Consider the following 16599-nt stretch of genomic DNA (forward strand, 5'->3'; position numbering starts at 1 on the left):
CATTGATGACTTTTTGTTTTAAAGATTTCACAAAAAATTTGACCCCACATGATAAGGTTTAATGATATTTTATTTTATGGATTACTTTTCCCACCCTATGTCTTTCCTCGCGCGCTCTATTTTTTCAATTTTACTCATGGTCCGGATTTCGTTTTCCGGATTTCATTGTTAAAATTTTGCAGATGTTTCCGGATTTTAAAATCCGGAATAAATAAATATTGTAAATATGTTTTCCTTAAAAAAAAAAGGATATATAGTTTGTGTTGTACTATTGTTACGTTCAATTTTTTTTTAAAGATTCACATTAATTTTTTTTTATAGAAAAGTTTAATTTCTGGTGACAAATGGAAGAGTTACGTTTACTTTTTTTTATGTTTAACTTTTATTAAGTATAAAAAACTGAAATAAAATAATATTAAAATAAGATTTTATAAAATAAAAATTATTTTAACAATAAAAAAACTCGTAAATTAATCCCTTACCATAAAAAAAAAAGTTTGTCAAATTAAAAAAAAAAGTTAGATATCAACAACAAAAAAAAATGCGTGATAGGGGAGGTGCATTACTAGTGTTAATACTATTAAACAGGGGCGGAGCCAGCCCAGTGTGAGGGTGTGCATGTGCACACCCTGGAATTTGAATTTTTCTCTCGGTAATCATAGTTTATACGTATTTTGCATACCCTGACATTTTAACTTTGCACCCGCTTTGCACCCTGCTTCAAGACTTTCTCACATCAAAGTTGTTGCTGACCTGCACCCCTCTAGAATCTTTAGATATTGACACTTGTATTTTTTTAGATGCACATTGTTTTTAGATATCTGACTATTACTTTTTATATTCATCCTTATCTTTTAGTTTGTTTAATTGATTTGATTATATCTCTTACTTTTGCTTTTTTTTATTTAATGTTTGTGTTTCATTGGTTTTTTCCCCCAACTAAATGCGAAGAGCTTATTTCCAAATCCCAACTGATTCAGCCCCTACACCATTAATGTTTCTTGTGAAATTCCATCGTAAGTGATATATAATATACTGGACTTGGACAACATCTTTAAGTTTTACTTTTTGCATTTTATGTTGATTTGTTTTCAATTTCTTTTGTCTACGAGGACTATGATTCTTAAAAAAAAAAAAGACTATGACCATGTTAAACATTTAAATTACTTCACCAAAATTTGAATGCTACATAATTTAATAATGTTTTTTTGACAAATACAAAACTATATTCATTCATTCAAATCGATAGAGTACATTATTCAACACCGCTAAAAACGTGAAGGATGAATCTGCGAACAATTCACAACATCCAAGTTAATAGTATATAAAGACATAATTATGCCTACAAAAATATATGATAAAATTAAAGTGACTGGAATACCCATGTCTCCAGATCTGCAACGTTGACGTCCAAATCTTTGATTGAATAATCGATTTTTCAATATGAATCAAATGAACACCGCACCAAGACGGGAAATCAAACAACGCCGCACAAGACGACAGACAACACACCGTCACACTCAGATGACGTAATCACAAAGAAAAAATCTAGATCTATGTGAAAAAATCACTTATTTAGATTGAAACAGAGAGAAAGATGAAGAGGGGTGATTTCATGTCAAAAATTGATCCAAAACCACCCCTCAATGAAGAAACGGAAAGTGAAAACCTAGAGATAAAAAAACTAGGGCCAATTTAAGAACGTTTTTAAAAGTACAAATTTTACTAAATTTATTATAATGAGATTTTACTAAAATAAGAGACGACTTTTTGAAGCGAAAATTATTTAGGTAAAATAGTCTGCACCCCCTGGTCCAGGGTCCTGGATACGCCACTGCTATTAAATATTAACTTTTTGAATCATAGAAAAAACAAACAAAATAAAAGTAACTTGTTTGAGTGCCACATGGAGGTAAAAAGTAACATTTCCCATGGTGGGAAAGGATTAGACCTTCCCATGGTAAATGCCACCTGATTCATGGGTTTCTAAACATTGCTTATGTGCTACCCCTTGTTGTCGAATTTTTGTAGAAAATTGGAAAAAGTTCCAATTTAAAAATTAAAGTTAATGTTTTGCTTTTAGAGTTTTATATGATTTGATTCATGATTTTCTTGCACCTGCTTTGTATTAAAAAATTAATTAAGGCTTTGAGGGTTCAGTGCCTCGGAAAGTATAGACAAATCCAAGAATATGTAATTTAAATATTTTTATATTACCTTGCTAGCTACTTCACTATCAAAATCATGTAAATTGCCATTTTTTTTCCTTCTGTTTTTGAAATGAGAGGGTCATTTTCCAATGGTTTTATATATGAAGATTTTCTAGTACATCATTTTCTGATGTTACTTTTGTTTCTCTTCTGATGTGTTGTTGATATTGAATCTACTAATTAATATCCAAATTAGTAGATTGAGTAATTTTTAAATCCATATTCAGTGATTGGATTTCTTGTAGGAGATAGCATTTTCTTTCATTTAAAAATAAAAATGAAAAGTAGTATTTTCTTTCGTGCGTGTGCTTTATTTATTTATTTGATTGCTTTATTTTTCTCTTGATGGAGAAATGTTTGGTAGAACATGTATAAATAGTAATTGTGTGTGATGGACACTACTGTGAGACAATCCTGAAAGTTGTTTGGCCCATGAATCAACTTTCTGAATTCTGACACAATAATTGAGAGAGGGTATGTGCCCTCTATTGTCGGTCAATGATGATGAAATTCCCACATACATATTAGGACAGTGGCAACCTATCTTTTAAACGAAATGTTAACTTGCGCTCTTAACACAGACATAAGTTGAGAAATTAAATACTTTCTCCGTCTTATAATACTTGACACAGTTGACTTTATTACGACTTTATTACGCATGCCAATGCATAACTTTGAGCTTAAATATCTTGAATAATATATAAGAAAAAATTATGAAAATTTTGATATTTTGAAAATACTCATCGAGACGAATCTAATGACATCTTATATGATATTATTTATCTTTGTATATTAGTAGAAAAATACAGTCAAAGTAAGTTAGGTCAAAATTGCACATTTTCAAATGGGTCATAAGTTTTTTTTTAAAAAAAATTATGCATTCAATATTTTAAAAGTTTCAAAAGTTCTCATTTCAATATAAAATTTATTTGTTAATTATATTTTAAGTTTCTTAATTTATGCATTAGAGCATAAGTTAAGATGACCCATATTTTAATGGTAAGATAAGTGAAATAAATCAGGATGTTTCTTTCCACAGTTGATTTATGTTGATATTTATTGATACAATGTGGACAAGGAGACTTATATGGTTTAAGATTATCTTATGCACATTTGATAGAACTTGTTTTAGTTATTACTCATTCTCTATAGACAAGTTCATTTTGACATCTTTGTTGAATGCTTCAAAATTAGTTATCTTAGGCCCTGTGTTTTCTAAACCTCACCCTAGATACCCTACATGAAAACTACAATACCACAAGGAAATAAGGAAATTGACTCAATCAATTTGTGACTAAATTAAGTTCTTGGTTGAACACTTTACTGAAATTTCCCTCATTTTAAGATGCCTAGTAACAGCAAAAAAAAAAAAAAAAAATCATGTATCAAAGAGTTCTTAAACGAGTTTGGTTATGTTTCTTTCAATTTGATGAGTTAATTCAACATTACAAAACCGGTTTTTAAGGCGAGTGATATATCTCTATATAAACTCTAGTCAGACTTAATCTTTTATTCTACGTGGGAATAGGTTTTTCCAATACACTATCTCACGTCCAATATTATTGGCTTGGTACATGGAAATGAAGAGAGGATATTTTTTGTACAAGTGGATATTCATCTAAAGTCCCACATTGAGTGGTGAAAAGAAAAAGAGGAATTTTCAATACATTCTCTCACGCCCTACATTATTGGCTTGGTACGTGGAAATAAAGAGAGGAAATTTTGTGTACAAGTGGATATTCATCTAAACTCACATATTGAGTAGTGAAAAGAAAAAGAGTTCTTGCCCACCGAAATTGACACCAGGGGAAATCGCACCTGAGACCTTAAAAGGAGCAAAATTCAAGATCCCAAATCAACCACTAGGTCAACTCCAAATGAGTTCTGTCACTCAAGTTACTAAGTGCCTGTTTGATGTAGCGGTGGAGTTAATGTTGCATTGCGGTAAGGAGAAGCTAGAATTTCTAACTTCATAAAATCACGATAAACACCCTTAAAACGCGAGAATTGTGATTATACCGCCGAACCAAACATTGAATAAGATGAAATTTTTCAACTGTAAATATTTTATATTTCTTTCTCTCACACGCAATCTACAAACTACCATAATATTATAAAATTCTAAATTTTGATGATAATTTCCAAGGTCACACACACAAACACTATAATGCAAAAGAAGTATATAATATTTGTTGTTATGGACCACAAAATCTAATTTACAGAAGCACGGGTTACTAAGCTCCAAGAAGCTACAGAAATATCAGCTACCATTAAGCCACCATATATACAGATCCAATTATTGATCTTATTATTTACACATTCATTGTGAGCCAAAGTAAATCATACAAATTTTATTTTAAAAATTCATCTTCTTCAAAAATCATTATAAATTATAATAAAATGGTACTAAAACTATAACTGTGGTTATATTTAAATATTTATAATATTAGTTTAAATACAATACATAGGCAATGTGAAAAGTTTGGAGATTGACATGCTTGATGTTTTGCTATTGTAGGCTTCAACGACTATTGATCACTGAAATAAAAAAAACTTTGTTAGAAAAGTCAAGTGTCGAAATCTATATTCAAGTTATCCTAAATAATTAGGGTTTCAAAGTTGTGTCCTTTTCTTTGTTGCTTTTGGAAGGCAAATAAAGAGGTATCATGAAAAATGATTAGATGCTCTATCACTTCACAACAATAATTGCTTATCCACAAGGATCAACCAAATCAGTCTTATCAGCAACCATCTAATTGTTCTTATGTGTTTCTTTTTATTCGTTGAATTTTTTTTATTTTTGAAGAAACCAAAATCTTTTATTCGTTGAAATGTTTTAGAAAGACAAAAAATAAATGAAAAGGAAAAATAAGATAAAAAACGAGACATTCTTTTTAGGTAAATTCTTATGTACAAACATAATTGAGTACGGATACTCGTAGACAATAAATTTGACTATATTTTAAATAATTTTTTTAACAAGTTATTTTTAAATAAATTAAGACAAATATATGACATATCATTGAATAATTAGATAATGGATAGATATCCAATCAAACTTTTGAGTACAATTGTGTTCGCCTTCTTTCTTTCGAACTTGTTTTTTTACAAGACATCATTTGCATAAAATTCTTATCACTTTAGTAAAAGAAAATGATATTTGTAGGACCATTTTGTAACAACTTTCTCTCATACTAGCATTATGTTTTACTCTTTGTTTTTCTTTTCCTATCTCTATTGTTTTTGGCCGATGAAAAAAAAAGAAAAAAATTGTCACAAAAATTATCATCAAATAGTTGTATAAATATCGTTAGTAAAAACATATGTTTATAGAAATAGTACCATGGATATCTATGACATTATGCTCAAAACATACTCCTGAGAGTTGTTTATATGCATGAGTTAGAGATCAAACTCTTAATCATACGCCTAAGAGTTGTTTATCACTTAGACCATACTAATTTAATTGGAGAGAAAGACATCATAAGATATAGAGTAATAGAGCAATATTGTTTCAATTTCTTCACATTTTAGTTTGCAACAAAGCATGAAAAGTGTTTGGATACGTTTCAGCTTTACAAAGCTCCAGTATGGTGAAGCAACTGTAAAATTGTCAAGTTGCCTCTCTCCCCTCCGTCCAACCCGTTTTCTTCTTTTTTGTTAATTAAATGATATTTAATGGAGGAAAAAAGGTGATATTTACCTTGGCTTCTAACGGTGTCAACTGAATTCAAAGCATAGGTTTTTTTTTAAAGAGAGTTAAAGCATATTTGTGTAATGAAGTGTTTATTTTGTATAAATATCATTTCTCTTTTAAAAATGACACTGATGAATGATTGGTGAAAACACTGACTAAATGTAAGTTATGTTTAATTTATTTAATTATAATGGACATATTTTCTCAAGAAATTTATTAACCAACCAACAAGCACAAAGTCATCAGAATTTGGTTTATATAGGACATGGTTGCTCACTAAACCATACAGATTTGGGGTCAACAATTGCATGTCTAGCCAGAAAATGGGCAGCCCAATTCCCATCTCTGTCGATACACAAATACAAGAGTGATAATGGACATATATTTATACAATTAATTAAATAGTAGAATAAGAACTATGAATAAAAAATTATTGAGAAAAATATTTATCCAAAAGTTTGACGAAAAATTGTGAAAATAATATTGATGAGTATAGGAATTTGTGTAAACGAGTTATACTTTACGTGCAACTATAAAGATTGATCACTCAAGCCGGACATGACCGCAATGGGTGACAAAGCTCTCCTTTAAGAGATCTCGTATTCAGAGGGCTGAATTCAAACCCACAACCTCAGGTTAATTTGGAAGAAATCTCTTATCATCTCATTCAAGTGCTCTTAGGTCGAATATGGAAATGTTACTCTTAAAGTATGAAACAAAATTTGTAAAAAAACAAAAAACCTTCAAAACTGAATTCTCAAACCATCTAATAGTAACCTTAAACGATACTACGACCAACCTCAAACTATTAGAGATTCTGAACATTGATCACTCAAGAAAAGTCCTAGTATTGAACTAGATCAACCGTTACAATTAACATTATCCTATCCTGCTTAGAACCATTATGTACCAATGGTCAATACTAGCAGTTAATTACATACTGTCTTCAATAGTCATCTCTCCGAAAAGCCTGTGTGAAACTTCTGTCTGAATTTCTAAGCAAGAATAACCAGTCAAGCGCATGGTCCAGTACTATTAGATGTCATAATTTCCATGTTTTTCCGTGTAAGAAATGCACATTCAAGATATTCAGCTCCCACAAATCATGTTGGAGGGAAGAATTAAATTACAACAAAAAATGGACCAATATATTCAACAAATTAAGAGCAGCAAATCCATTCACCAGCCCCTGAAATAATTTTTTACCTGCGGGGATTTGAAATGAAGGTATTTAGTGCTTCTTTTCAATAGTAAGGTGTCAAATATTGAAAGTTTCCCTTAGATTACTTGGTTGCAAGATTCTCTCCTCAACCTTGTGGTCCTCGGTTTGAGACTTGACGTCTTCAAAAAGGTGTCAGATATTACTAATCTAACTTAACTGTAATATTCACCGGCTATAGGATAGGATTTTGGGCTATGAAGCACGGACACTCTTCGGATTAGGTGTTCCGGTGTCAGACGTGTCATGTCCGACACCGACACGACACTGACACATATAATTACACTGAATTATGTGATTTTCTCAAATTATTAGTGGTGTCGCGTCCATGTCGTGTCCGAATCTGTGCTTCATAGATTTAGTGCAGGAGATTAAGAACTCTACGGTGAAATCAAGGAATTTGCAGTGCTTCTTAGCATAGCCAGATGTCAAAAATATTGAATCAAACATTTAAACTACTCAATCTTCACCAGCCGTGAAACGAAGGAATTTGCGGTGCTTCTTGGCACAGCCAGGTTTCAAAAATTGAATCGATCACTTAAACTACTCAACCTTCACCAGCCATAGGTAGGATTTTCTACCTGTGGAGGCAAGAGTTGAAGGTCTTCACAATGCTGCTTGTTATAGTCACGCGTCCCAGGAATTGCTCCGGTACATAATCGCAGGAATTCATTCCCAGTGAGACAGTTGTGAGCAAATGCTAATCCTCCGTCTACTAATTCGGTGAGACTAGGCACTGAAAGTGAATTAGCAATGAGCTTTCCATTATTTTTATTTGATTTTGTAGAACCCTTCTCGATGTTCACCACTCTGTCGAGCTCGGAATATTCCATAAATCTTTGAGTAGCAGCATCCCAAGAAAGTTGATATCTTTGCTCAGGTGTAAGAAGACGGGGCTCATTTTCTAACGCTTCTTTAACTTTTGCCACAAATTCTTCAGATGTATTGTAAGTCAAACAGTTTGGGAAAGACCTGAAGAACTCATTTGAAGGATGGTCGGCACAAACTACGAACTTTCCCATCGCAAGTGCCTCCGCTGTAGCTGTGCAGAGCACATCACTAACACTAGGGTTAATGAAAACTTTGTACCTGGAAGAAAGTATATATATAATGTCAAAAACAGACCCAAAAATTAATAAGAACAAGTTCAGTACCAGTGTCTAGTGTGTGATGCAAACAGTTATTTTCTTGATTTTAATGGGACCTATGTTTCATGATAATATGATGTCCTCTCTGTTTCTGGTTAATATATCATAATCTTCAAGCAGTAGCACAGATTTCTAACTACTCTTACCCATGAAGAGAATCCTCTGCATGGTCCCTTCCTTTCTGAAAGTTGATATTCAAATCCAACGTTTTAGCTGTACTCTGAACTTCATTAGCATCCTCTCCATTACCAAATACATCAATCTTGAAGCCGTCAAGGTCATTTTTATGGTTTGCTAATAAATGAATCAATTCCTTATATCCCTTTGCCCATACCATCTTTCCCAAGAAATATGCCCCTTTTGTGAATGGCTTATGTCCAAGCTCTCTGTCTGCATCGATCTTTTCTCCAATTTTTAAGAACTTGGGACTCACACCATGAACATTACAAATTACAGACTTTGGTAAATCCTGAGTGGCTGCTGAAAGACGGAGAACCTGAACAAATCATTAACAAGTCTCATTTTAAACTCTTATGATAATATAACTTTATGACAAATTAATGAAGAAAATTCATTATAATGAAGAAAATTCATTATAAATTATAATCATGTCTAGTTATCTCTCATGTTAATGCAGGCTTACATATTAGGATGATGAATATCATACCTTGTGGCAGTACGCTCTTGTAACCCAGTTGTTTATGTGTTTCACAAAGAATGCTTGGAGGGCCCCATTTTTCTCCCTCTTGATATATTCTAAATAATTTGTGTGGACAATACCAACAACATGATTGAATTTCTTCGTCCAACATTTACCATGATGGTACCAATTCAAATGTTCTGGTTCTTCCAATATAGCAATATCAGCATCCCTGACAGGTATAAATTTAGAAATATCGCCAGCAGCCATTATACTTCGCCTTTCTTTAGAAAACTATGCACAAGAAGAAAAAGTGTGAGAACTGAATGTAATTTGACGTGAAAATGAAACATGGAAAAATACAAATGGTTTAATAGCAAAGCTACCTTAGCAGGATAAAAGGAGATTTTGAATTCTGCTTCAAATCCAATTCTTTCCTCAAGCCAATTTCGTATATAAACCTCCTGCTCTTCTGGTGAGAGAAAAGTGAGATTGCTGGGATAAACTTGTTCTTGATCTGATCTACAAAGCCATGGAATTAGCAGAGTAACTTTCTTTTTTGAAGATTGTGATAGATAAGCAGCACGAAATAGTGGATTTACAGAAGTTCCGGTCATCCAAGGAAGACTAGCAGTCGTGACTATTGCAACATGCCTCTGATTGTCTGACAGATCATGTTTTGCATGGTCTGTCCAGAATCCACCATCATACCGGTGCCCTGTACTCTGAAGAACACTTGCTATCCGCGAATCCAATTCATCATTTAGGTTACCATTCCCAAGAACCGAAGATTCTCCCCCAGAAAAGGAGTGGAGTTGTCGTTGGTTCTTACGTCTGCTATACAAGCCTTCCACAATCTTGTCACATATATCTACAATGACATTGGACAAAGCATAAAATACAATAGCACATAAAATAAACTATACACTAGGTGACTCGGATTCAATACATCTTCATTAAACTAGAAGACGAAGGTAGAGAGGGTGAACGTAAAATCCAGCCTACTGACAAACATTGAGCGAGGCAATCAGCCATCATCTCAAATCTGCCAAAATGAAAGCATAAAATGTAAAGTGAATATATTAAGTACCTCTCTTGACTCCAAGTTGATCCAAAAATGGTCCTGACTGTCTAACAAAATAAGCCAGAAGTTCAGATACATCCAATGGGCGAACTTCCTGCAAGACAATAAAGTGAAAATATTAACTAAAATTTACGGAATCAATTACTCAAATCAAGGCACTAGTTGCAGAATTTAGAAGAACCAGTACACAGAGAAGTTAAAGACACAAGTAGAACATGGACAGTGATGGGAATTGGTGTTTTATTAGAATGAAATAAAGATATTTATTTAGTAGTAGAGGGGATGAGATAATTAGCGAGACAAGACATGTCTATTAATAAGAAGAGGGGTTGACGAGGAAGGGGTTGTGTCGTCTTGAGAGAATTGGGGACTTCGGACATAGGGAGGTTTGCAGACACTCAAATGACAGCAGTGTTCTATCTTTGTAATTGGGGTTATCCCTATTTGTTTTTAATAAAATACAAAGTTCCTATCATTCATGTTATTGTGTGTATTAGTGCAACAACGGAAAGTTAGAATCCTTCAGTCACATGCATTTTTTTCTTGTTTTTTCACACGAGTGCATAATACTACATGAAGTATATCAGAATCTGAACAAAAGAAAATAACCAATAACAAACCAACCTTTGAATCTTCAGTCTCATTGCACATTGATTTCTGCAAGAAACAAACATACAATTAATTTTTTTTTCAAACACAAAAGCATATATTACCAGTCATATGTCCAGAAAAAGAAAAAAATACTAAGTAATAGCTATGATACTAAATTAAAGAACATTTAATGGTGGTTGCTAGTTAATCACATTATTGGGAGAGAGAATAATTAGCTCTCCGGTATAATTTATTATTGTGATATTTTTTCTAGTATAAATTTGGAAATACTTTTAATAGGGCCATCATTCGAAAGTTAAAACATTGTAGATATTGGATGCAAATTACATGTCACTGCATATATAATCAAAGCGGCAGAATCAGGCCACGAAATTACAACGTATATTGAATTCAATGATTGACCAAAAAGAGCCCGACAAGAAGACTGAAAAAGACAGAAAGCATACTGAAGTTACAATGCAGTCACTAAATGACTTAATCATTTGGCCATTGAGAGGAGCAACTTTTCCGTACAAAATTTATTACTCTGCTCACGTGCCCCACAAAAATGTAAACTATCATATGAACCAGTATACTCTAATGTCCCATGCAAATGCACTCCAAGTACAACCAAATTCAGATCTTCCTGTCTTCCATTAATAGCCCCACATCGAGGAGTCTCGCCTAATAAGTGGTACTTATATGTCTCTGGGACTCCCTCACCTAATGGACTAGTCTTTAAGGATGAACTCTCGCTTTGGATGTATGCTCGTAAACATCTTCACCCATGTCTCAAGCATGAGACATGCCTCTTCTCATCTATGTCATAATTATTCTCCAGCAAGAGAAACTGTTGAGTATTTTTACTGTAGTGTATACTCTAAGTAATGAGACATGCCTCTTCTCATCTATGTCATAATTATTCTCCAGCAAGAGAAACTGTTGAGTATTTTCACTGTAGTGTATACTCTAAGTAGGCTAGAGTCGAGTGTAATGTGGCACAATATATCCCCTAAACTTCTTTTTTAAAATGACAAATGTCAGTAATTAGTTATTAGATTAATATTTACTCCTTCATCTGGGTTTGAACCCATCACCTCCAACTCATTTCTTACTCAAACCAGTTGAGCTACCGACCTACCCTCCACCTCCCCTAATCCCCTAAACTTCATTAGTCCTCTTATATGGAAAAGCCCTTTCCTTACTTCTAATACAATTGTGTCCACACTCATAAAGACATCTCTATTTATTCTCCAGCAAGAGAAACTGTTGAGTATTTTCACTGTAGTGTATACTCTAAGTAGGCTAGAGTCGAGTGTAATGTGGCACAATATATCCCCTAAACTTCTTTTTTAAAATGACAAATGTCAGTAATTAGTTATTAGATTAAAATTTACTCCTTCATCCGGGTTTGAACCCATCACCTCCAACTCATTTCTTACTCAAACCAGTTGAGCTACCGACCTACCCTCCACCTCCCCTAATCCCCTAAACTTCATTAGTCCTCTTATATGGAAAAGCCCTTTCCTTACTTCTAATACAATCGTGTCCACACTCATAAAGACATCTCTATTTTTATATAAAAAATAAAAATAAAACCCTACTCGCCTTCCTAAATTGACAAAAGGGCACATTGCTCACTACCAGTAGAATCTGTGGTTCAAAAACATATCCATAGCATAACACATAATCTATCAATATCAATGTCTTTAAAAAAAAACGAACGCAACACTTCAACTGGTTGAACCATGAACCAGCATTATCTACCGTTCGCCTACTTGAGCAGTTCACAGTTTGGTCATGTTCAAGCGGTTTTTAGCAATTAAACTTGACCAGAAGGTCTCACCAGTTCAACGTTCGGCTCAGTTTTTAAAACACTTATTGATTCATTGTCTATTTAATTGCACAGATGTGCAGAAAACATTCCACAGTAAAGAGACAGTAAAGTCTGGTTTTCTCCCAACACTTGTATATTTATCTATATATCTATATATGGAACTCAAGCTCAAATTAATGAATTGAATTGCACACAATTAATTAGAAACCTAAAACCACATAAATGAACTAAACTAGGTCTGCATTGTTCTATAACCGCAATTAAAAATTAAATAAATAGAGCAGTTAAATAAATACCCATAATTCTCTCGCGGCCCAAATTAGTCTCATATATTAGTTTCCCGCTCATTATAACCGAAGAATAAATTGGGCCGCGAGAAATTTGTAAACGATCGAATCAAATTGAGTATTTAATATAAATTAAATAAACAATGGTAAAAGAAAGAACATACCAAACTTAACTTCAACTTCTCCAAAAACTGAGTATTTTTCTTGAACTGTTTCTTAAACACACGAATTGGTTCCCAATCTTTACACCATTGTTGTTCATCTCCATTCCAAAACTCACTACAATTAAACCTCTTGTTATTACCCAAAATTCCATCCATATCATCTTCAACCTCGGAAACAATAGCATCCCTAATAGCAGAGAGATTCATTCGAATACTCGTTCGCTTAGGAAACTCGGAAAGCTTAGGGCGCAAGTTTTTGACGAAATCGACGTCGTCGAAGGTGGTGGAAGGAAGGTTTCGTGTTGTGAAGGAGTTTGCACGGTCGCGTATGTGGCGAAGATCTTCTCGCCAACGGTGGGAGAGAGAGGTGAAGGTGTTTGAGGGTTGTGAATGGGAGTGACTTGCCATTGTGAAATAGGAAATTGAAAAGAAACTGAGAAACAGAGGAAGGGTTCGTTTGAGTTGGACGATGAAACCAAGCTATGATGGCCGGTGTGCTCTGATAATAGATAATAATTAGCATAAGCTTTTTTATGAAATTAAAGATAAATAATGATAAGTTTGAAGTTTTAAGTTATAAATTACTTCTCTAAAAAAAAAAGTTATAAATTACTTCTTGTAAAAAAAAAAAGTTATACGCTACTCGAATATTTCTTCAAAAGAAAAAAAAAAACTACTTGAATATCATCAAAGAACGTTCTTATAAAATAGCAAAAATAAGTTATAAACTTGTGAGAAAATGATCCTTACCAAACATGTCTTTTTTGATTTTTTTTTATGCCCTATATTGAAACCAAAAATCAAAAAATGCCCTAGTTGAAACAAAAATACCAAAACTACCCTACTTTTGCATAGTTGACCCATATGTCACAAGTTGGACTGCGACATACCATATGTCACAATTCCAACTTGCGACATACCTCTTATGTTACAAGACCCAATACCTACCCCCCATTCTCAAAGTTTGCATTTATTTTGTCCTTATTGTATGTCACAAGTGGGACTTGTGACATATTTATTTATTTATTTATCGTTTTTTCTATTAATTTTATAGAATTAGTTTTAAAATTTTAAAAATAAACTACATGGCCTAGCAGGGAAGACGATATTTCGTTGACGCTTGGTCAAAGTAGTCAAGTGCACAACGACGAAACTGACGATCAACCAATTCATTGTCAAAGATCTCAGCGTCAAATTATTCCTCCTGCTCCAACACGACATAATGCAACAAGAAATGTTGGCGCACCATGGTGTGGAACAGGACCACCTAATGCCCGAATTATTCCTCCTGCTCCAACGCGACATAATGCAACAAGAAATGCTGGCGCACCATGGTGTGGAACGGGACCACCTAATGGCCGAAGAAATAATTAAATGTATTGTATTTTTTTGTCAAAAATGTATTGTACTTTTAAATGTGTCATATTAATAAATAATAAATATTTTCCCTAAAAAAATAATCATAAATATTTATTTCAATTATTTGTTTAATTTTTTTAACTAATTCTATTAGATTAATAGAAAAAACGATAAATAAATAAATAAATATGTCACAAGTCCGACTTGTGACATACAATAAGGACAAAATAAATGCAAACTTTGAGAATGGGGGTAGGTAGCAATTGGGTCTTGTGACATATGGGTCAACTCTGCAAAAGTAGGGTAGTTTTGCTATTTTTGTTTCAACTAGGGCATTTTTTGATTTTTGGTTTCATTATAGGGCATAAAAAAAATTCGTCTTTTTTAATAAAATGATGTTATAGAACATAAATTATAAACTTAAAATATGTCTTATCAAATGGATCTTTACTCTTTAAACTTATAAAACAATATTCAGAAGATATCTTCTGAAAAGCTTACCAACCATTTTGTGGATTAAAAAAAGCTAAATTCATGTATTCTTGAGTCAAATATTTTGCAAAGATACATAAACGTCTAAAAAAAATACATTTAAAACAAAATAGTTTAACCGGGAGGGTAAAAACGTCCAATCAATATTTTAGTGAATAAAATCCCTTAAAAAAAATTAGTGAATAAAATCAAAATTCAATATATTTATGTTGTCGTTAGGAAGGGGATACTACAAATTTTTCTTTGCCACAGAGACGGATATGCGCACTGTTTGGGCTGGGGGCACGGTGAACTTGAAATCGGGAGTCCTACGGCTGTTTGAATGGGCCAAAGATTTTAATATGTACACGCAACGCAATACACATGCTCATGTGTGGATTAGGTTGTTGGAATTGCCTCATGAGTATTGGATGGAGCGGACCCTCCGTGGGATTGCTAGTGTTGTTGGCACACCACTTTTGATTGATAATGCGATGTCTAAGCGCTTGTTTGGTCATTATGCACGTATTCTTGTGGACATGGATTCTCACGCAAGCTTTTTCATGAAATTGTGGTAGAAAGGGAAGGGTACGCTTTCACCGTGGAGGTGGCCTACGAATGGCTCCCAGATTGTTGTACTCATTGTCAGAATATAGGCCATGACGTTACTGCTTACAAACAGTTGTATCTCTGGAAGGAAACTATTGCACCTAAGGAACAGATAGCCCAGGGGAAGATGCAGGTTCCAGCAAAGAAAGTTACTTGGGTACAAATAAAGGACAATCCATCTGGCATTGGTTCATCTATAGCTTTTGGCTCTACGCAACAGAATGTGTCACCACCGATAATAGTTGAAGAACAAACAGAAACAATCATTGTTTCCCCTCAGCCGCAACAACAGTCCATGAATACGGAAGAGCTCGTGCAGCATACAATTGAGGCCGCATTAGAGGTGGCAACCTTAGACCATGGTACAACGTCTCAGGATCATGGGGAGGAATGTAATGCGCATTCAGATCACATCCCTGCAACAACATCTCATTTGGTAACTCTTATAACCCGCAACCCTATTACACTTGTTAATACTTTTAGCATGCAACTTGATAATGTCTCTAATGAGATGGTCAGAAATGATATGGAAGGGAACCACAAATTTATTTTATCTTCCGTCAAAGAAAAAACACTAGATGTCAGTAGCATCGTGATTCCAGATGATGTCCTGGTAGATCCGGTACTGCAAAAAGATATAGATTTTATGCAAACTTGGTTAGCAAAGGCAGTTGTGAATGATGCGCCTTTTACACAGGTAGTATCAAAGTCTCAGAAAAAGAAATTGCAAAAGGCTTCATACCAAACCCGCTCTCAGGGCTCTCTTCCGTCGTCTAAATGAATAATGTGTTTGAATAATTCGTTGTTGGTTTTTATTGCAGAGCCAATGGTGGTGTATGATTCTATTCCTAGTTGGTTTTGGAGAGATGTTCATGTTATTAAATTTTGTTTGAATAAAAGGAAGCCTCTCATTCCTAACCTTTGGGCAGTGTGGGCTTCTGATTTTATATTTACTGTGATTTTTGCTGTCTGCAAAGGAACAAAAATTTATATCGCATATTTTTCGGGAAGGAAATTGTTGTGCTGATGGGCTAGCAACATTGGGGCATCCGCGGACAGACACTGCTTAGTTCACCATTTTGCCTTCTTCTTTGTTGGCGGATTTTGCTAGGGACAGGAATGGGCTTCCTAACTATAGATTTCCTTAGGCTTCTCTGTTTCTTCTATTTTTGTATATATTTTTCTCTTTCTCTTTTGAGGGTTTTGGCCTAGTCCCCCCTCTTGTAAATATTTGTCCCTTTTTTTTAATAATATTATGTATTGGAAAGACGGTAGAGGATGGG

General features: G+C 33.8%; 1 protein-coding gene and 1 pseudogene across 1 annotated transcript; one reads left to right on the forward strand and one right to left on the reverse strand.

Moving 5' to 3' along the window:
• Positions 1-5993: 5993 nt before the first annotated feature.
• Positions 5994-13361, reverse strand: LOC146955585 (digalactosyldiacylglycerol synthase 1, chloroplastic-like). Its single transcript, XM_085722232.1, has 7 exons — positions 12878-13361; positions 10623-10655; positions 10005-10092; positions 9301-9785; positions 8942-9208; positions 8421-8770; positions 5994-8215 (listed from the first exon to the last, which is right to left on the reverse strand). Exons 1-7 carry the CDS (start codon positions 13283-13285, stop codon positions 7681-7683), a joined length of 2166 nt encoding a protein of 721 aa, XP_085578358.1. The 5' UTR covers positions 13286-13361; the 3' UTR covers positions 5994-7680.
• Positions 13299-16097, forward strand: LOC146955586 (uncharacterized; annotated as a pseudogene).
• Positions 16098-16599: the final 502 nt, after the last annotated feature.

Source organism: Medicago sativa, chromosome 1, assembly GCF_051527215.1.
Source record: "Medicago sativa cultivar Bolivia chromosome 1, Bolivia_mono, whole genome shotgun sequence".
Lineage (NCBI taxonomy): Eukaryota > Viridiplantae > Streptophyta > Magnoliopsida > Fabales > Fabaceae > Medicago > Medicago sativa.